The sequence below is a fragment of the Thermobia domestica genome, chromosome 10 (assembly GCF_964235325.1).
Source record: "Thermobia domestica chromosome 10, izTheDome1.hap1.1, whole genome shotgun sequence".
Classification (NCBI taxonomy): domain Eukaryota; kingdom Metazoa; phylum Arthropoda; class Insecta; order Zygentoma; family Lepismatidae; genus Thermobia; species Thermobia domestica.
Genome location: NC_137463.1, coordinates 11358586 through 11381143, shown reverse-complemented (window position 1 = coordinate 11381143; position 22558 = coordinate 11358586). Strand labels below are relative to the sequence as shown.

Genomic DNA, 22558 nt, shown 5'->3' with positions numbered 1-22558 from the left:
TTTGTATACCTTTCGGGTCCTCATCTGGAAACACGAATTGCGCTATGTGGCAACGACACAGATAAAGAACCATAGAGTAGCTCTACCAATCCATCAAATAGTTACATCAAGCCTTTTTAGATGGCAGTTAAAGTCGATATAGATTTACACTAGCATCAGTTATTAGTGTAGCAATCGATGTGACTGACTGATGGATTCGTAGAATAATTCTAATGGTTCAGAGTTAATCTGCGACGTTGTCACATAGTGAAATTTTGATCCCTCATAGCGGCTGAAGGATGCCCCGGAGGCTAGAGGTCGGGCTTAGACCCGACCTGGCCCTCAGGCTTATACAGCATATATCACTTCGGGCCGGGCTGGGGCCGTAAATTTTTAAATATACAACCATATTTTTCGGGCCTTTTCGGGCTTAACTTTGTAAATATACTGTACAACGATACATCACTGTTCTTTCTGGACTGTTCTTTCTGAAAAACTTTTAAAGCACAACTGGCAAAATTAAACCACTAAGTGCTGTAAATTAAAATACAATTTCTGTCATTCGGGCTTATTTGATTATCACACGAGCTCGGACCTAAGTGCTAAAATATATTTCAGACTCGGGTCGGGTCTCACATTATGAATTCACGGGCCAGGTCGGGCCCAGGCTAAAAATTCTGGCCCCTGCAAACCTCTACCAGGGGGTATACCACCATATAACATTTTCGATTTATTTTGACCTGTAGAATAGTGCTCTGTGGTCGTTGGGCACCATTTTTAGAACACCCTTACATATATATATATATATATATATATATATATATATATATATATATATATATATATATATATATATACAGTGAAACCTCTACTAACGGACACCTCTATAAAGCGGACACCTCCCTTAACGGACATATTTTGTAATCCCCAAACACTGGAATAGGAAAAAGCATATTGGCAAACCTCTCTAAAGCGGACACTCTCTAGTACGGACACGGACAGTCTTTTCTGTCTTTTATAGGTATTATTTACCTCCATATTACGGACACTTTCTCTAGAAATAAGTTGAAAAGTGTAATAAAAATACATTTTTAGAAATTCATGCATGTGTCACCAAGGAAGCATTGTGACAACATTTTGCCCCTGCAACTGTCTGCTCAGAAACCCAGACGAAGCATCTCTCTTTAACAACACTCTTATGTCCTTTGCTTGCATTCCACTCCCACCCAAATTATTTTAGACACAAAAGTGATTGACAGTTGTCCGCCGTTATGGATGACACATTATGCTACTGTCCCGTTGGAGTCTCTAACCAACTAGAAGATAAGTTCAGTATTTTTTGCCCTCAGGTATGTATATTGTCTCAAAAAGGACACTTCAGAACTGCAATTACCCCACAAATTAAAGCGCCATACTGAAAACGAAGGAAGTACCGATAACTGTAAAGTGCAGAGAACTATAACATGTTATTTCCATGTTGTGCCTCGAATATAGAGTATTGGATGACAGAGGATAATGCAGGTAATATTCGTAAATACGTGTTTCATGCAAAAATATTTTTTTTCTAATTGTATATTACCTTGCTCACTTTACATAACAAAATACTGAAACCTCTTTAAGGCGGACACCTCTCTATAGCGGACATTTTTTGATTCCCCACGGCTGTCCGCTTTAGAGAGGTTTCACTGTATATATATATATATATATATATATATATATATATATATATATATATATATACGTATTTACCCCTCTATCTTCAATGTTTCTTCCAAGCGTGCTTTCGGCGGAGCTTTGGCCCCTCAAAGTTTGCCAGTCGCCCCTCGAAACTAACAAAAAATAAACTGCTATTGCCAATATACCAAAATAGTGTCGCAGTCAAGTATTCTCATATTTTGATCCCGCCCTTCCCCCGGACAAAATTTTCTGGAAAAAGGCATGTTTTCAACAATAGTCCGTAGTTCCTAACTATCAATTACAGGTAGTAAGTAACACCAATAGCTGCTCTATTTCTAAATATGTGAACAAATGAATGTATAGGTATTAAAGAATGAAGAGCTAGGCCCCTATATTGCATATAGCTTACCAAAAACTCAAGTATCGCATTTTTGTGACATGAATCTAAATAAAATGGGTGTTAAATGCACGCGAATGACAATGGTTTTGTGAAACAAAGAACTGGGTGGGAACGGGAGAAATCCGAGAACCCGCCACTAGCTTACATGGCCTACAATCAAACCAGAGACCTTTTCAGTGTCGTCCAGTGGAAAATCAGCGCCCGGGGTGAGAATACATGACGGCGCCCCCGTACATATGAGTGAGGTCGACAGACTAGCCGCGAAGCGCCACCATGTTTGGCGCGAAGCGTAAGAAAATTTTCAAAAATAAACCCTGCTTTTCCTTGATTTTGAACACTTTTTTATTATTTTTCCTTCCATTTTATATATCTTTTCTTTTTCCTCCCGAATTTTGCACCCCGTTACTTCGGCGCCCGGGGCCGTCGCCCCGCTTGACATTCTCCCACCGGCACGACACTAGACTTTTTATACCAGAAGTGGGCACTTTACTAATGAGCTATTGTTCTCCTGAAGAATAAACTTAAAAAAAAAAAAAATCAATAGAGAAAAAGTTAGTATAGTTAGTTAGTTAGTATATTCTTCAGCTTTGTGCACTGGAAACATACAGGAGGATGGATTTCATTTTCTTTACAACTGTTACATCTATGTTGAAGCAAGTTTAATAGAGCTCTCTCATGGCTATATAGTTAGTATAGTACGACACACAGGTTTTATCAAAGATATTGTACTGTGTTAAAATCGATGTGAACTATATGGTATCAAGAATCAACGAGGTAATTGGCACTGTTATACCAGACACGATCGTCTGGTTTGAAATTGATTATAGCCTGGACATGTGTCGTGTTGTGAATGATAACACGTTACTCAGTAAGTCGTAGGATAACTAATGAAACAACAACTTTTACGCAAAATTCAACTTAAAGTATCAATATAGTCTCCTTCAAGAGTGACGCATTCATTTCAACGCTTCTCTAACATTTCGATGTCTTTTTTGTAGAACGATTTATCTTTGGCTTCGAAATAGTCTTCAGTTTCGGCAATTATGTCTTTACTAGAGCCAAATCTCTTTCCCTGGAGCATTATTTTTAGGTCTGCAAATAGCTACTAGTCACCGGAAGCCAGATCCAGAGAGTACAGTGGATGAAGAACGAATTCAAAGTTCAAATCGTGCAATTTTGCCAGTGTTGCGGTCCATTGTCTTGGTGAAAGAGTACTTTTTTCTTCTTCATTTGGAAACGTTTTCTCAATTTCTTCCTTCAAACGCCAATAACGCCATGTAACATTCACTATTGATGGTTTTTCCTTTCTCAAGGTATTAAATGAATAAAATACCATCCCAAAACACTGAGGCCAAAACCTTATCACCTGACATTTGCGTTTCTGGTCCTTTGGGTGGCTCTTGTCGGTTGCTCTTCACTCAGCTGACTGTCGATTTGACTCTGGGGATAGTGATAAACCCATGTTTCATCCATTGTCACATGCAGCATGTAGAACTCCATTTTATTGCGATGAAACAGCCCAAATAGCGCTCTGAATCGTCGAGGCGTGGTTGTTTTTGGTCGACTGTGAGCAAACGCTGTACCGACTTCGAACAAAGCTTTCTCATGGACAAATGTTGCACACAATGCTTTCTGATATCTTTAAGGTGTTAGCAATTCCACGCAACATCACTTTACGATCGGCCAAAACTATTTTGTGGACTTTCTTTTTTTTTTTCTGAAACAACTGCCGAATTTGGGCGACCACCGCGTACAGCATCATCAGTGTTTGTACGGCCGCGTTTAAATTTAGTAAAGCACTTCTCTACCATTTGTCTCGATGGAGGAGAGTTCAAATAACATTTGTCAAGCCATTGCTCTGCTTGAACGGTACCCCTTCCCACACACACACACACTAAAAAGCAATGCTTTATCAACACACGAAATTCAGCTTTACCCATTGTTTTGAAAAATACAAAAGTTGGATCACTAAAACCACTGTAACTTGTGAACTAAACGTCAGATTGTTGTGAAATTGTGACACGTTATCATTTGAACATCGGTACTTCCTAAATATCATATAGATTTGTGAATAGTGGTAACATCTATATGTCATCCCACGAACTTCTTGAGTGATGTGTTACATACATAAAAGTATGTAAATGCACTTTCACCTATTTTATGTCATAGTGGATTCTGGTAGCACTGCTTTAGTTTTTGTATAAATAAACTATTTGCGGTACCAAACAAAATAATGAATCATTTAACTATCCAAATACCATCATTGCTGCACATCATCATCACGAAATCCCGTCATTCTTTGCGGAAGACCCTATACTTAGTGTAATTAATAAATTGACACGAAACCGATTTACAACGAAGACAGAGCTTGAGTTCAAAATGCAATGAGACAATTAAGCCAACTAGCAGGTATTTATACTAAACGTTAGGAAAATGTCTCAATTAGAATTGTGGATCCCAGCTTGCGCCAAGTTGACTTTCTGGTCCAGCAACACCGTGTGTGGAGGTTTTCTCGGGTTTTTCAGTTTCTTCCCATTTTCTTTATTCATCATCACAGTCTCCTATAGTCTACAAGGCATAAGTGTCGGGCGTAAAACTCAATTTTTTTTTTTTCAATTAGAATACTGTAAACCTGCGACTTAAGATTTTGAAACCTGTACGGAAAAAAAATGCTCTATACGAAAAAAAAAATGCTCTAGCTACTCCTGACACTAAGTAATTGACCTATCTTCCATCTATCTGTTTTGCTTTAGCCTACATTTGCTGTTTATAAAACAAACAATGACACATCCATTAACAATTCCAACACAACAATATCGCTTTTCTTTACGCATTAAAGTGGAATACAAGCCAGCCGTGTTAGGATCCACAATGTACAATGAAAATAAAAATAAAAATAAAACATCTTTAATTAGTGTTACAGTAATGGAAAAATGCCTGCTGGAGGCAGAGTACACAACAGAACCTCTGGTAATTACTACTGTACAATGTCATTTACTGCTATTCGAATTATTTACAGCAAGAGCATTAAGCACTAAAGAACTTAACACACTAATATGTGCAAAGCCATTTACAGGGAAACAATTCCTTTACTTTGCTACGTTTGGTTAAGTTTATAAGTAGCTAATTTCTACATCTATCTACTATATCTATCTATCTATCAACCTACCAGTATATATATTATACTAGCTGTGTTATGTCCGTTCTTCGCACGGGTCAAATAAAATATCAAAGTAAACAAACTGAACAACGAAAGAACAATTAAAAAACATTTCTGAAATTGGGTCTATTTTGTGTGAATGTATATCCGACAACATAGATGTGTTTTCATTCCAATTTTGAAAAAAAAAAAAAAAACCTCTGGCCCCAGCCGATGGGGGCTGTATTTGGAAGTCAACGCCTGTAGGAGTATCACCTTTCATCTCAGCGACTGCGAAAACTATGGATTTGACACTAATAACGGTCATTTTGGATTATTTTTACATGTCTCGGTTCCCCCCCCTTCCCCAGGTGATCCCGGCCCGCATACAATGGTAGCTGAATTTGAAAGTCATCGTTAATGGTAGTCTCACCATTGATATCAGCAAGCGCGAAAACTACGGATTTGACACTAATATCGGTCATTTTGGATTATGTTTACATGTCTCGGTATCCCCTCTGGTGACCTCCAGCCAGCAGCTGAATGGGGTGAATTTGGAAATTAGTGCGATCGGACCATTGACCTCAGCGACGGCAAAACTGAATTCAACACTAATATTGGTCATTTTTCACTACTTTTATATGTCCCGGTAAACGCCCCCCTGAGACCCTCCTTGGTTCGAATTTCGTATTTAAAAAAAAAAAATGCTTCGTCTTGATTTGGGGCCCGAAACAAGATATCCACGACCAAAATTTGGTAACTCTCGATCCAGTAGTCTGGTCCCCAGGCCGCACACAAACAAACTATATCTATATCTATATCTATATATCTATATCTATATCTATATCTATATCTATCTATCTATCTATCTATCTATATATATATATATATATATATATATATATATATATATATATATATATATATATATATATATATATATATATATATATATATATATATATATAATATTACACGATCTCAAAAATGTGAAAACATTAACTGATGATCTGATCTGCAATCCCTTGAGAGTTCTGTTTCTTTGTACTGGAGGGGCGGGTCGATTATTAATGATCCACCATCTTAGCTGTTTAAGTCTCCAACTAATATCTGTATCTGTCGTTGCATTAAGAAGTAGTGCTTTGGAATGAATTAGAAGTCGTTTCAGTCATCTCGGTTTCCGAGGCAACGTCCCTCGCAAAGTGACCTCTCAAGGGGACCCCCGAAGAATATGAAACGCGGTGCTCTGCAAAATCGGCGGAAATGAAAAGCCTCCTCAATTAGTACGTGACAATGTTCACGGAAGAATGTTTCTCAAAGAGTGGTAATCAACACCTCTCAGCCGCCTCGTACACCGTGCATACAGGATGTGCGGGGCTAAAGCAATGCAACAAGCAACCGAAGCGATTTTATTTTACAAGAGTTTTTGCTGCTTCCAATCTCACGCTTTAACATTTAATCACTTTTTTTTCTTCTTTAATGCCTCAATGGAACATTCAAGGAAAAATTACTCCGTCTTTAATCTGTTTCTGACACTTGACTGTCTCCATCTTTGAAAATAGACGTTATTTTTACAACACATTTCTCTTTTGAACAGATCGACGGATCTTCACCAAACTTTGCGTGACGGTCATAACGTGGCAAGTCCTATTAAAAATAAAATCTTAACTCTGTTGAATTACGAAGGAATATTAATGGAATATGAGAGAAAGGAATGTTAATAGGATATGAAAGGAATATTAATGAGATATAAAAGGAATATTACAGAAATATGAGAGAAAGGAATATGAACGGGATATAAGAGAAAGGAATATTAATGGAATATAAGAGAAAGGAATATTAATGGAATATAAGAGAAAGGGATATTAATGGGGTATGAGAAAGGAATATTAATGGGATATGAGAAAGGAATATTAACGGGATATAAGAGAAAGGAATATTAATGTGATATGAGAGAAAGGAATATTAATGGGATATAAGAGAAATGAATATTAATGGAATATAAGAGAAAGGGATATTGATGAGATATGAGAGAAAGGAATATTAATTGTTTTCTTTGTACTTAACGTCCTTTGTCAGCAAAAAGGCTATATAGGACTAGACTTCCAGTTTAAAGTGGCCACCACTCCCACCAGGAATTATCGAAGCCAAGACCTTGTACACCAAGGACACACAAGCTAATCATTAGATCGGCGATAAAGGTACGATATACTAAAGTACCGTTCTTTTATTGACTTCCTTACGTTTATATGCTTAGCGTTAGCGCTTTCGTCCCCAGGGTTCGATTCCCAACTCTTTCAGTGCTTTCTTTCTTCACCTCCTTCCTCCTCCCAAAAAAGTGGAAACTAAAAGAAATAAATTTACGAACGAAAAATTAATTTTATCTGATATTCCCTGGTATAAGACTTAAATGTAACACCTGTGTACAGTAGTCTATGGGAAATTAGCATGGAGAGATAACACAAGTCAATAATGCATACAAATTACATATTTGAATTCACTATCAAGATGCTATACATCCGAATGCACTCTGTTGAGAAATGGTGATGTGAACTAGTCCAGAACAGTGGCGTACACAAGGGATGGGATTCCAAGTTTTTTCTTTAAGCAATATATTATGCAAAAATAAACAATGACCATATTAAGATAGATTAAGGCAGTAGTTCTAGACCGAAGTGACGCGACTCACTTGTATGTCACGCAGTCCTCTAAGGAAATTTTAAAATTTAAAAATCATAATTAGTTAGATTTAATAGTAATTAGTTAAAATAGAGACAGACTGTACCAGTCAACACCTCCAGCGGTAGCAATAAAGCTCAGTGATATATATAGAGTAATTATAAAAACTAATTAGTAGATATTATTACTATTTATAATAAACATATCAAACAAATATGTTGGGATGTCCTGGACGCTTAGTAAAGTGTGTCGACAGTCAGAAAAGGTTGAGAACCACTGGATTAAGGTATAAATATATAGAATTTTTAGCGAGTATACGCTCGATCACTTTAAAAAATAAAGCGTATAATGACCCTCATATACGCTCAGTCTTTTGTAGATTTTAAATGAGTGTACGGTGGACTGTGAAAATATTTGGCTTCTATATATATGCCCACTACATCCTTTGTTTTAGCCCTATGCTTTTATTCAGTGGCGTATTTATGGAGGGGGCTTCCGGGCTTAAGCCCCCCCCCCGAAATCTTACTTACTATAGTAAAGTATCCGAAATATCTTGCAGAATTTTCACATTTTCTGGCAACGCTCCCTCCCCTCCGAAAGTTAGCAAAGCCCCTCCCGAAACAAAATCGTAAATACGCCACTGTTCCTACTACTTACTTGAAAGATCCTTTCCTCTTTCGGGTACGACCTTTTGTGGAGAGAGTACTGCTGTCGACCTGAAGTTCCATTGCCACGCCACTCTCCGCAACTCCGCCTCCAAGGTACATGGAGGTAGAACACGAGCTTCTGCAATAACAAATAAAAAGCAATTTGTTATTATTACAATAAAAAAAAAGCAAGGTGATAATTTCGATAGCTTTACACAACTATACTATACATTAAGTACATGGCTATGTCCGTTCCTGTTCGTTTCTCGATATGCATCAGAAGACGAAAGATAGGGTTTATTCTTAAGACGACGACCTTATTTGTCATACACTTGTTTCTGGATATCTTTTACCGTTTTTGCTTTATGGTTGTCATCACTGATCTGGAAATGGTAATTTCCTTCACTTGCAGTTCCAACAAAGTCGTAAAGACAGAAATGAAACATATTTTTTGAATGTTGAATTCATAAAAAAAAATCCGTTTTTTGCTGTATCTGACATTTTTTGCTCGAGATCTGTCGAGAGAGAGGCGAACGGACTTAGCCGCTCTACAAGACTTCCTATAATTACCCACAGTATAGTTTGGAAGTCTATCAACCACAAATATTGAAATTGACAATTACTTAATATAATACTTATATTGTGCAGAACATTGTTATCAGTGAATTTTATCAGTTGTAAAAGGTATCTTGTTCTTTTATTTATTTATTTTTACTATTTATTCATTTATTTGTAAAATTACGTCCCACAATCACATGCGTTCTCTAATTAAATTCTGCTTCTTACAGAAATTCCAGTGTGCAACTGGTATTTCTGGAGAGTTGATTGCGAATTTTATTCCAAATCACGTCACACAGACTTCTATTTGTAAAAATAATATATAAATGAAAGCCAATATGTTTGTGACTTCATACCCCTTAAACCACCAGACGATCTCAATCAAATTTTCAACACCGATGAGGTTCGAGCCTGGGATGTTTTTTTATCATCTCACTTTGACCATGCAACTCGGGGAGGGGAAGGAGATGTTTAAAACTGATCGAAAATGGCTAATAATAGTGTCGAATCCATACTTTTCAGGGTCGCTGAAATGAACAGTGACACTTCCGATGTTTAAATCCAAATTCAGCCTCGCAACTTGGGGAAGGGGAAGGTATATACATATATAATCGAAAATGACCGATATTAGGGTCGAATCCATAGTTTTCAGGGTCACTGAGACAAATAGTGCGACTTTCGATGCCGTTTAAATTTAAATTTACCCCTTAATGTCCAAAATGAAACGTAATCTCCCCGTGCGAAGAACGGGTATTGTTAGTAAACAAATAAGTCTTCTTTAACGTCATACCAGTAACGGCTCTATCAAGTATTCACGTATATTTCTCATTTACACAAGTTTTCCTTTACACAATACACAACTTACGTCAATGCGCAAGTTTTTTCTTTTAATTTGGTTTCCCGATATACGGACAAAATCTCGTTCCCTAAAACCTTGAGGGCCAAGATCTCGCCTAGCCAAAACCCTGCCGCCCAAAATCTCGTCTGGACAAAACCTCAACGACCAAATCTCATAAGAGTTATTGAATCTTTAATAACAAGCTTACTCTGCCACTTAAATCTTTATAAGAGCTAATTCAGGAACTATACAAATAAAATTGACAGCTGAATTTCACTAAATACAATGAGTGTCTAAGTTCACCGCTTCAGACGTATTAATTTTTAATATGAAAATTGTTCGTATTGTGCTGTTCTGAACATCAATCAAAATAGGATATTGCAATTGAAATTGTGCTTTAAATATAAATGTAAAATATTTAATGTTCATATCAGTGACAAAAAATCTTTACAACTTCATATCAAAATGGGAAATAAAGCCCCATGCTTCAGTTGCTTTCCCGTTGAATGGTGTTTCTTAATAATGCCTGAAATATTTATAAGACAGCATTCCCGAATCAGATGATCTCTGTATGTAGTCAAATTTTGTCCTTTAGTTCAAAGTCCGCTAATTTGAGGTACGTTAAACCGACGGTTTACTGTATACTATTTACTGATATATTTTAATTAAAAATAAGAACTGGAGACCAGTTGGACCCCACTTAGCATGAGGAAGATTAATTTTTTGTTAAGGAACGAAAACTGAACTCCCTCGTGGATATATGGTTAGCGTACGTGCCATCCGATCGGGAGACCCAGGTTCGATTTCTAATAAGGGTTCATGCGGTTCGGATCCCTCGTTAAGCTGCAGGTTTGTGTCTCATATAGCCTCGCTGCTCAGCGGGACGCTAAACTACAAAATCAATCCACTAAGTAACCAAGGACCAAGTAACCCCAAAACTGCTTGATTAGGCAGCCAAGCAAACACTGATGAATGGCGGGATGCATACCCACAAGCATTTAATGAACCCAAAGACATCAATGTTTAGATAACCCCGTAAACAGTACTGCATATGGGACTGTGCAGTCATCAGGAAACTTATTCCCTCTTAGGGCAACTCCATTTCTACTGTAAGGTCAATTGATTTTACAATATTATTAGCAACTAACAGGAAAGGTTGTCCATCGATGAGACATATCCACAATCCATAGATCTCGTAAACCTGAGCAAAATTACACGTAAGAGTGTAAAAGCCAATGCGTAATTTTCGAGAAAATGACACACACACAAAAAAAAAAAAAAAAGACTTTTAATACGTTAGCAGCCATGTGGGTCCGATAGGCTGGTCTCACTGGTATGGTCTAGGGAAAAATCTTCGTAGGTCCAATCGGTCGAGTTGTCGTTAGAGTATTTGTCTGCCTTAGTGTTAATGAACTGTAAAGTTTCTATCACACTCAATATAGGATAGATTTACGTCGTAGCTTCTGTTGTTAGATGCTGCTGATTAACGCCGCTAGGGGCGATGAATATCAAGTAACAAGTACTTGCTGTATTTGTAAGACCGATCGGACCTAGGTGTTGCTTCTTGAATGACACGTTAAAAGTTTAATAGTGGATTAATTATTTATTCTAATTTATTTTGGCAAGCTGCCAGTGTTGTGAAAGTCTTCGTCATTTCATGAATTTTCAGAAAGATCTAAATCACTTTACAATTATTACTAATGAGATCAAATTATGCTCATATTTCTTCGTTTTACATTGAACAAAGAAACTACTTGTTAGCACTAGAAACAAGAGAAATTCATCCACACAAAGCTAGCTTGCACATGTAATAATGAACAAATGACTATCAAACAGAGTTGTCAGTTCAACTATAAATTGTCCCCTTGCTCATAAAGAAAAATCAACATATAGGTCCGATCGGATCCCCAACTTTCATGCACGTGGATTCGATACTTTGTCTTAGATTATGTTTCAACATTAACGTTATGCTTTAAAAACATGCGGCTGATGTGTTAATTTGTATACCTGAAACTGATGCTATACGAGAACCATGCCACATACTGAGGTGAAACATACTGAAATACACCCTAATTAAGCTATATATTAAGACAATACATAGTATGGTTAATGATGGATATTTTTTAATTACACTAGTTAACAAATTTAAACTTTTTGTTTGTTACATGAGAAAAATCACCTGATCTTAAAGGAACCTTTTGCGCTGAATTCGAATATGCACTCGGTTTCTCTCCATCACGTACAGTTTTCCCGTAACAGAGGGATTTTCGTGAAATTCCCTCAAAAATTTCCCTTTTTCACATATTTTATTCCCCTAGCTCCTGTCCCCTTACATATAGTAACATAGAAATTATACCTAAGTATACCTTGATTTATATTTAATAAACCCTAAAAGTTTCGTAAAAATCGCTTCGTTCTTTCTAGAGAAATAAATATATTTGTATGTATACTGTGTGCACTGTTTATTGCACCTGATAGTAATGCTTTCAGATCTCCTGAGTTGGGGTAAAAACGATTTGCTTTATTACTACAAACACAGACATAAAAATGAATATTTACAATAGTCAACAACACACTTGTATTGCTCTCTGTAAATACTTCCAACGTATATTTTTTTAAACGTACAGTATATGTATATCTTAATACATATATATACAATTCTCCAAGTTTTTTCGTTTTGTTCATGAAATGGTTATCAATATGTTATCAAATGTAACAATCATCCACCAACCATCTGGATGATTGTTATTTTTGTCTCACAGTAGTTAAGGGACATTCTAAAGAAAGCAAATACACAATAAGTTATCCCAACGTTAAATCCGCAATTAGACCTATTCCGCACGGGGATGAACTTCCACTTCCCGAGCCCCCTACCAACTGGGAAGAGATATGGCCAAAAGACTCTGATGATGATCATGACCTTGATGAACCATCGACATCAACATGTACATTCAAGGATCCAACGTTCATCCCTGACTGTGTTCGCGAGCCACATTTCATCCGGCAATGTGAACTTAATGATCTAGTCCGTGATTTGCACCTGACAAAACAAGAGGCGGAACTTCTGGGATCAAGGCTCCAGCAGTGGAACTTATTGGATGCAGAAACGAACATATCAGTGTACAGGAAAAGGCATGTTCAATTTTGAAGCTATTTCTCAATGCAAGATAATGTGTGCGTATGTACGGATATAAATGGGTTGATGGCGGAGCTAGGAATTCCTTACGTTCCACAAGAATGGAGGTTATTTATCGACGCGTCAAAGGTCAGCCTTAAAGCTGTCCTTTTACATAATGGAAATAAAAAAACCTTCTATACCACTTGCGCACTCAATGAAGATTAAGGAATCCTATGACACCATGTCAACTTTGCTAAATCTTATAAATTACAAGGACTATTGTTGGCAAATATGTTGTGATCTCAAGGTAGTTGGTATTTTATTTGGACTGTAGTGCGGTTACACGAAGTACCAATGTTTTTTATGTTTATGGGATAGCCGAGCTGATGACAAACATTATGAAGTGAAGGAATGAGAACCTAGAGTGAATTACGTACCTGGAGAATGCAACGTCAAATACGCTCCTTTGGTAGATCCTAATAAGATATTACTACCGCCACTTCATATCAAGTTAGGACTTATGAAAAACTTTGTCAAAGCCATGGACACATCTGGTGAAGGTTTCAAGTATTTGCGAGATAAGTTCCCTAACCTGAGTGATGCTAAGATTTCAGCGGGAGTGTTTATTGGTCCCCAAATTAGGAAATTAATGCTTGATGATAGCTTTGACAGCAAGTTAAACAGTGCTGAGCTAGCTGCCTGGACAGCATTTAAGTGTGTTATGCGCAACTTTCTGGGCAATAACAAAGCTGAGAGTTACACAGAAATCGTACAGGACATGATACAGAAATACAAAGAGTTGGGTTGTAGGATGTCTTTAAAAATCCACTTCTTGCACTCCCACCTCAGCTTCTTTCCTGCTAACCTAGGTGCTCTCAGCGACGAACAGGGAGAAAGATTCCACCAAGATATAATGGCAATGGAGAAAAGGTACCAGGGACAATGGGATCCTTCAATGATGGGGGACTATTGTTGGGGGTCTTGTTAGAGAATGCAACATTTCTTACAAAAGAAGGAAGTAGTGTACGTTTTTGTAACCCAATGGAAGTTTCATATATTGTGATAGTTTTGATTGTCTTTTCATGACCTTTTGGTACATTTGTATTATTGTTTATTGTAAATTGTCACACTTGTAAATTATATTGTATTATATTTTATATATGTGTTTGTGGTAATAAAGCAAAACGTTTTACCTCAACTTAAGAGATCTGAAAGCATTACTATAAGGTGCAATAAACAGTACACACAGTATACATACAAACATATTTATTTCTCTAGAAAGAATAAAGCGATTATTACGAAACTTGGAGGGTTTGTTAAATATGAATCAAAGTATACTTAGGTATAATTTCTATGTTAGTATATGCAAGGGGACAAGATCTTGGGGTGTAAAATAAACGAAAAGGGAAATTTTTAGGGATTTTCCCGAAAATCCCTCTGTTACGGGAAAATCGTACGTGATGGAGAAAAACCGAGTGCATATTCGAATTCAGCGCAAAAAGTTCCTTTAAGAACAGGTATTTCCTTTTATGTAACAAAACCTTTGTTAACTAGTGTTATTAATAATTCTTAAATTTTAATTTAACTCAAATATTGTCCAAATACAACACATACACAACTGTCAATAGATCACACCATGCTGAACAAAATAACATTGTTGGCAATAAATTCTCATGCGTAGTTTTTGAGAAAATCGAAAACATGCTCTAAAAGCATGTTGTTATTCGCCAACAATACTTAAAAGCTTTTATTTTCGTGGAAGAAATATTTATTAATGTACTGTGTATGTAACAAAATACGCTGTTAAATAACAGATTTAAAGGATGTCTCATAAATAATGCAACTTTTGATATGCCTGCCACTTCTGTTTCTCGTAAGTTGGCAGCACTGAACGTTACTGATTTTCATCTGTCGTGTTTGTGACTAGTAGTCACGGGGCGCCGAATAGCGCATGAGCTTCACGTGTTTTCTGTACAGGTAGGAATTCACAACATTCACCACCACATTTGTAATAATAAGTTTTCACCATGACAACACGCTGTTCCATCGGGGCTCCGTGACTACTAACCACGATGACAACTGATGAGAATGGTGCAACATTCAGTGCTGCCAACTTAATAGAACAGAAATGACGGGCATTTTAAAAGTTGTATTCTTTATGGGACACCCTTTAACTTTTGTTTGTCTCATCCTAGCGGTGTAAACAACGTCTGATATAGTGCACATTACAAGCGAGGAAATTTCTTTTCTAAGAAGGGGGCGAACGATTGATTTCAATCCCCAAGCAATACAAGTTATTGTTAAAGCTTACAACAAACACATGTCATGTTTTTTTAAAAAAAAATCAATTCTTATGTAAATTACGATGATTATTTTCAATTTGAGGATGAACCTACTGAACCTTTCCTTAACCGATTTCATGTTTAATTAAAATTGGGTAATTATTAGAAAAGTTATCGTTACACATTAAAAAGCAACAGAATGAGTGAATTTATTCCTTTGCTCCTTAGTGACCAACTCCACGAGCCAGAGTTCAATATCGAAGAAAACGCATGTTACATTCCATTAAAAAAATCACATAATTCTTACGAAATTTAAATTTAAAGTGGAAATTTAACCCCGGTATTCTCGACCGTTTTAATTCCAAGCAATAGAGATGACAGAAAAGTTTTAGACAAAATAGACGCCATATTTCGTAGCAGTATCCAATTCTATCTCTTTTGTTAGTATTAGTTCTATCTTAATAAGTAGTGCGGTTCGCGTATAGTATCAATTTTAATGGTGAAAAATAGTTTTCTGACGGTTTTCCTCCAAAATTACTAATGACGATTTAACTTCGGGAAGGAGACCCGGGTTCGATTCTCGGCGGGAGCTCATGTGGTTTGGATTCCACGTTAATCAGTAGGTCCACGTCTCATATAGCCTAGCTGCTGAAAGGAACGTTAAACTCAAAATCAACTATACTCAATTAACTTCGGGAATGTAATTTTGTTCAGCTTGAAGAGACCCATCGATTGATACATGTCTCACCTTTGGGCAAAAGTTTTCCATTATATGTGAAAAATCATATAAATTTAGAAAACTATACATAGAAATTTTAAAATTATTTTGATTAAAAGAAGCGATTAAGTCTTCTACCTTCTTATATGACAAAGAGGTTGGCAGAAATCAGTCATAATGCAAAGTGCGTCACTGAAATTTTCGAAGATCGAGAAAAAATAATATATGAAACATTTAAGTAAATTAATAACTTTAAACGAAACGATATCGTTTACACCTAGGTACAAGAAAATCATGTTTTGATTCATGTCGCCATACAACGTAAACGGTAACAGATAGCGGGAAGTTCTATTTTTTAATAATTCAGCGTTTTAAGGCAACCTAGCATGCCTATCCCGAACTCTTTATCACAACCGGAAGTGGAAATTCCTACCCGGTATACAAATTTAGTACTCGTTCCGTAGAAGTGATTCGAATTTAGTATTCCTGCCGGTTTCAATACTTATTTTCACAGAGAAAACAGAATAAAAGACATCATGATGCGGTTTTCTGCATTCGATTCAGCGTTGCTGATATATACATTTCAAATTTTGAAAACTAGAAACTTGAAAACCCGAAAGGTGTTTTTTTTTTAATATTAAAAAAAAAGTTTTAGATTTACAATTGAAGATATGTAGACATTTAATATTGGGGCGCGTTAGGTGGCTCAATGGTAGAGCGTTCAGCTCCGGTGCTTGGGGTCCCTGGTTCGATCGCAGCTCGCACCGTGTGGACATTGTCGTGGACAAACACCGTGCTCGTGGGTTTTCTCGGGGTTCTCCCGTTTCCTCCCATTTTCTTCATTCTACCATTTCACTCATTTCTCATTGTCACCGTCTCCTTTAGTCTAACCTGCATAATCGTGGGACGTTAAACTTAAAGATTTCATTTCATTTACATTTACATTTAATATTGAACAAAGAGTTGCAATTGTGGAACTTTATATTTTCAAAGTCAACGATCAATTACTGCGACTCAGAGAGGTTATCGCAAACGTTTCAATGTAAAAAAAAAAAAAAAAAAAAAAAAAAAATCTCGGAGATTACTCTGCACAATCAAATTACACGTTTTCAACAACTGGGGATATGCAACTGACTTATGACGAACAGGACGACAATGTTTTTCCTATAAACAACAGAAGGAGAGCAAGAATGTGACAGGCTAAAATGAAAGGAAATCTTTCGGTTTAACGTTCTATGATTATACCTGTTTAGGCTAAGGGAAGCGATGGTTAAAGTAGGTGAATGATGATAGAAGTATTGGTAGAATGAAAATGTAAGAGAAAACAGGACCATCCCCCCAAAAAAAACCATGGACATGGTGTTGTCCACCACAAACTTATTTGCCTGGGGATCGACGCTCTACCACTGAACTACCGTGAAAATGCAGACATTTAAACAATGTTACCTTCAACACGCATTAAAAAAACAAACAAACAAACAAGATTATGCTATATTTATGTGTCAACCCTTTACGAAAGATAAATGTCTTAAAGTTGTTACCATTTCAAATGTACCAGTTACTTTTGAGATTCCCTTGTTGTAACATACTTTAGGGGAGGGCACGTCAGCAGAAGAACATACTGGAGAATACATCATGTACTGTGGAGGTATGGACACCGTTAGAGGAGCTAAGTCGATTTCGTCAATTACAACGATACCCTTATATTGTCCATGTTTCTATACACTGAGAAAAAATCCGTTATCCAGACAGCGGTATATTGCACAAATATACGGAATCCTTATATTTACTACATAAATCAGTACGGGGCATACCATATCCATATGCTACATACTTTTCCCGCTTTGATGTTACATCATGCAGTTGCAGGATGTATGATATCTAAAAGTCTTCTGTATGTAAAAGTTTTTTTACATACATATAGGCCTACATATGTTACATATGTCAGCTATATGTTACATGCCTCCATCTATGTGTGCGATCCTGACTGCATGTAGTTCTATGTAGTTCTTTCGTTCGTACGGAAAGTACGCTTATTAAGAACACTTATACGGAAAGTACTTATAAAATATACTTTTTCAGTTATACGTTTGCTGTACGTTAAGTCCAAAAACTACAGGATTTACACATGTAACCTACTTTCCACGTACGCCACATATGTCTTTTTTTCTCAGTATATCAAAATTGCTCTATTCTTATGTTTATATCTTACCATGATATAATGACCATTACATTCGAGTTTTAAATATTCAAATAAATCCATTTTTTTTTTTTTAAATGAAAATGTCTTTTTTTATTCTCCCTTCTCCATGTGATCATCTGACTACGACTTTCGGAGCGGAATTTCTTATTATTAATATTTATTCTTGTAGAAAATACAAAATAGGAAATTTCCAGGAAATGACTGCCCTGCTCGTAAATATAAAAGACGCAACAACCAAGCTCTGAAAATGAAGGCCTGTAAATGTCTCCGACATCTGGGGATATATATACGTCATCCCTAAGCTATTTCTTCCTTTTCTCTATTTTCATTTTTTCGATGCTAAAAACGGCGGAAAAGATGCGCAAATAACGCCTCATTTGTTAACTTGATCAAATCACGTGCATTACTGACACCCCTACAATGTTTTCCAATTCGCTACGATTTCTCAAGAAAGCTTACCTTCTCACATGGAAATAGCATTTGATTATATTCTAAATTCAGAAGAAATTCTATTGAAAATTTGGTAATCCTTATGTTAAACACACAATTTGCTACTTAACCCTATTCTGTTGAGAGCGGTCACCTCTGGTATGAGAGGCCTAGTTTGATCCTAGATCATGTCAGTTTGTGGTGGACAACATCCCATCCGTAGATTCTACCGTTTCCTCACACATTCTCATTCTACTAATTGTTTCATAATCATTCACTTCAAATAATAATCATCTGTCTCTTTTAGCCTACACGAAGCCTTCGCACCAAAAGTAATCTCTCTAGCGCTGAATATTTTTTAAAAACGTAATTACTGTAAATTCTGCCACTCAGCACGCCAGCGATGGTGTACATACGTGCATTGTGCCCTGAAGAGTTTGTGTTTCTGTGACAATTGAAGCCGACACATCCATGTTGCCAGTCTAGCATTCAGTTCCCGTTGATAGGCTAGTCCATATACCTGTCACCACACTCAAGCTTAAAGTTCATAGTACGGATACTGTCCGTGACGGACATGTGCACAAGATATCTTATCATCCTGTCGTTTGACTCCATTGTGTGGAGCGCTGCACGCTTGTCCTTACGTATGGTTCCCTTTTATCCATAGTTCTACACACTCATCCATGTCGTAACGATATGCCCCGTATACGCACCAATTTTGCGATACGAGAAGTCGCCTTTTTGTGGGCTCATGACGTAACCTGTTCAGAAAGTCGTCTGTTAATATTACACCCTTTCGCGTCAACGAGGCATAGTAACATTTGTTCATATGTGTCCTACTCGTTTGTCCTCATTCTACTGAGTGTCGTAAAATGCCCTCTCGCAGTACTATTCTGGACATCGTTTAACTCACACCTAGCCATCCTTTTAAGTTGTATTTATTCTTACTCTACATCCTGTCGTGCAAGCAAAGTGACCAGAACTTTTACTTTCAAAAACGGGACGCATATGAATCGGCGACGGGGGGGGGGGGTACTTCCACATTGCATTTTGGGACTCAGCAGTGTTTTCAATTTACAAAATACACAAGTAAGGATGATAACACAGCGTTTCTAACTTAAGTACTACCCAAAAATACTTTTAACTACTTCAACACTCAGAGTTACCACTCAATTCCCACTTGAACCGCAGAACACTCAATTCTCATTTGAATATTCAGAAGTTCTAGGCACGGCTGAACCTTCCCAATGAGTGTTGGTACGGAAGAGTGGAGAATTAGCATTGGCCATTTATATTTTGAATAATAATTACGGGACACCTGGTCATGTTTGCTTAAAAACGGGACATTTAGGCGTCCCGTTTGAGAATCAGAAAAAAACGGGACAACGGTTGAAAATAAGGGACTGTCCCGGCTAAAACGGGACGTCTGGTCACCTTTGCGTGCAAGTCCTCTGAAATTTAACGCATTCACGTTATTTTCTCTGGGTTTTGGAACTTTCAAAATAGCAGAACACAGTTTGATTATAATTAAAGTTTCACTTTCAAAAAGCTGAAGAAAAAAACACTGGTCAGAATGACTACAAATTTGAACTGAATATACTTGAAGAAGGGGCAAAATGATATGGCATAAGGAAAAACGTGCCAAAGTATATTAATAGATGGTGCTGAAAGTGGTGGTTTGGGCCCAGGAACAATTAAAAAGCGAATCATTATGTGCTTCTTATGTGTTTTTTGGCCTGAGGATAATTAAAAACTAATTTTTCCCATCCAATGAGGTACGGCCTTGCCTTCTTGGGTGGGCTTTCCACTAACAATGCTACAATTGTTGAATAACTTGGAAATCATTTTTTTCCGTCACGAAAACGAAACAATCATGCATATTGAACAGTACAATTGGTTTAATGTGCAACGCATGCCTACGCCGTCATATTTACTATTTCGATTCAAAATGTCACCTGCAACCCAATCCACTTTCGTTATGCAACTTATAGCGTCATCTATTGATATACTTTGGAACTCTTTATTATGCCATGCCATTTCTCCTTTCTTCAAGTATTTTCAGTTCAAATTTGAAGGTTCTTTTTTTCTTTTCTTTTTTCTTTTTTCTTTTTTTTTTTTTTTACAGGATTTCGAAAGACGGACTTTAATTATAATCACCCTGTACATAAAGAAGAACTTTATACAGATAACTTTATACAGATAAGTTGAACCAAATTAGCCTTCAGAGAAAAAAATGCTTCACCACAGAGCTTCATGATGAATTCAGGGGAAAAACTACGAATATTTTCTTTAAAAAAAAAAAAAAAAAGACAGTAAGGGCAATAACCTGCCTTGTAGATAAATCTCGTTTTAGTTATTGGCTGCCACATAATCAATTAACTGAAGCCGGTAATACATTTAGTACCAAGTATCACTCCAAAAGGAACAATTCAAAGTCACTAACTAGGTTATCAGGTTCTTAAGTAATATTTCTATATATAATATTTAAAAGAAGAAGGGAAAGATTATCATGCATTCATTTGGGCGTTATCGATTATACTCAATGTCAAGATTACTTCCTCAGATAACTCTTTGTTCTGACTGTCACCAAGGTCACCTACATCTTTAAACGCTGTTACCAGTAATCATAAAGTAATGATACGCTCTTTCAAATAGCCACTTCAACACGAGTGAAAATTTCACTTCAGATTCCTTCTCTTTTTCTCTCCATAATTATGGTATTTTCCTTATCGAGGTATCTGAAGAAAACGTCGGATATGTGCAACGAGAGAAGAACCTTTATATAACAAAACGTTCGCGAAGTCAGATACACGATTGGTGAATGTTATCCTTCTCGGGCAATGTCTCAACCGGTTTCTCTTCCTCCTTATAATTCATTTACTGCCAGCAATTTTCCATTGATTTTCCATTATACCCAGCTTATTTTGTCCCTTCTTCTCTACATTCATATTTCGAAAAGGTTCAATCCTTTAATAATAATAATTTCTGCTGGAGATAGTAAAAAGGATTACGCATCATGCACAAGCACATTTATAAATGAATGGGCTTGCGTCTAAAAGTTCCGTCTAGATATTTATGCAAGTAATAAATATTATACGCTTCCAGGGCTGCATATTTGTGGTAAAGCGAAACGTACATTTATGAATGAATATAAAATGAATAGCCACCGTTAAAGTCACCGTTAGCCATGAAAATGTTAACGGATTGCTCCATTAACAAACTCGGCCGAAATAATTGCAATAAGAACAGCTACTTAACCTTGTATTATAGGCAACCAATACTTTGCTACTATGCAGGTTGCATATAAGCTAGGCAATGTTATGGATTTTAAACGGGATAAGGATATTCGCCGTTACCCGTGAAGATTTTAACGGACAGACTCCATTAACGAAATCGCCCGAGATAACTGCAATAAGAAAAACTACTTATCCTTGTATTATAGGCAACCAAGATTTCTTTGCTACTGTGCAGATTACATAGAACTTAGAATATGTTATGGATTTTAAACAGGATAAGGATATTCACCGTTACCTGTGAAGATATTAACGGATTGACTCCATTAAAGAACTCGGCCGAGATAATTGCAATAAGAAAAGCTACTTATCCTTGTATTATAGGCAACCAAGATTTTTTCGCTACTGTGCAGGTTGCATAGAAGCTAGGAAATGTTATGGCTTTTAAACGGGATTAGGATATTCACCGTTATCCGTGAAGATATTATCGGATTGAATCCATTAAAGAACTCGGCCGAAATAATTGCAATAAGAAAAGCTACTTACCCTTGTATTACAGGCAACCAAGAATACTTTGCTAATGTACACGTTGCATATAAGCTAGGCAATGTTATGGATTTTAAACGGGATAAGGATATCCACCGTTACCCGTGAAGAT

General features: G+C 36.7%; 1 protein-coding gene across 8 annotated transcripts in view; it reads right to left on the bottom strand.

Annotated features, from left to right (window-relative positions):
* The window catches only part of cyc (basic helix-loop-helix ARNT-like protein cyc), a 323518-nt gene that overhangs the window by 69674 nt on the left and 231286 nt on the right, over positions 1-22558 (bottom strand). For all 8 annotated transcript variants that reach the window (XM_081727689.1, XM_081727685.1, XM_081727687.1 and 5 more), the window contains one exon: positions 8532-8660. In XM_081727689.1, coding sequence (XP_081583815.1) covers positions 8532-8641 — 110 coding nt within the window. In that variant the 5' untranslated portion in view covers positions 8642-8660. The remainder of the gene's footprint in view (positions 1-8531; positions 8661-22558) is intronic.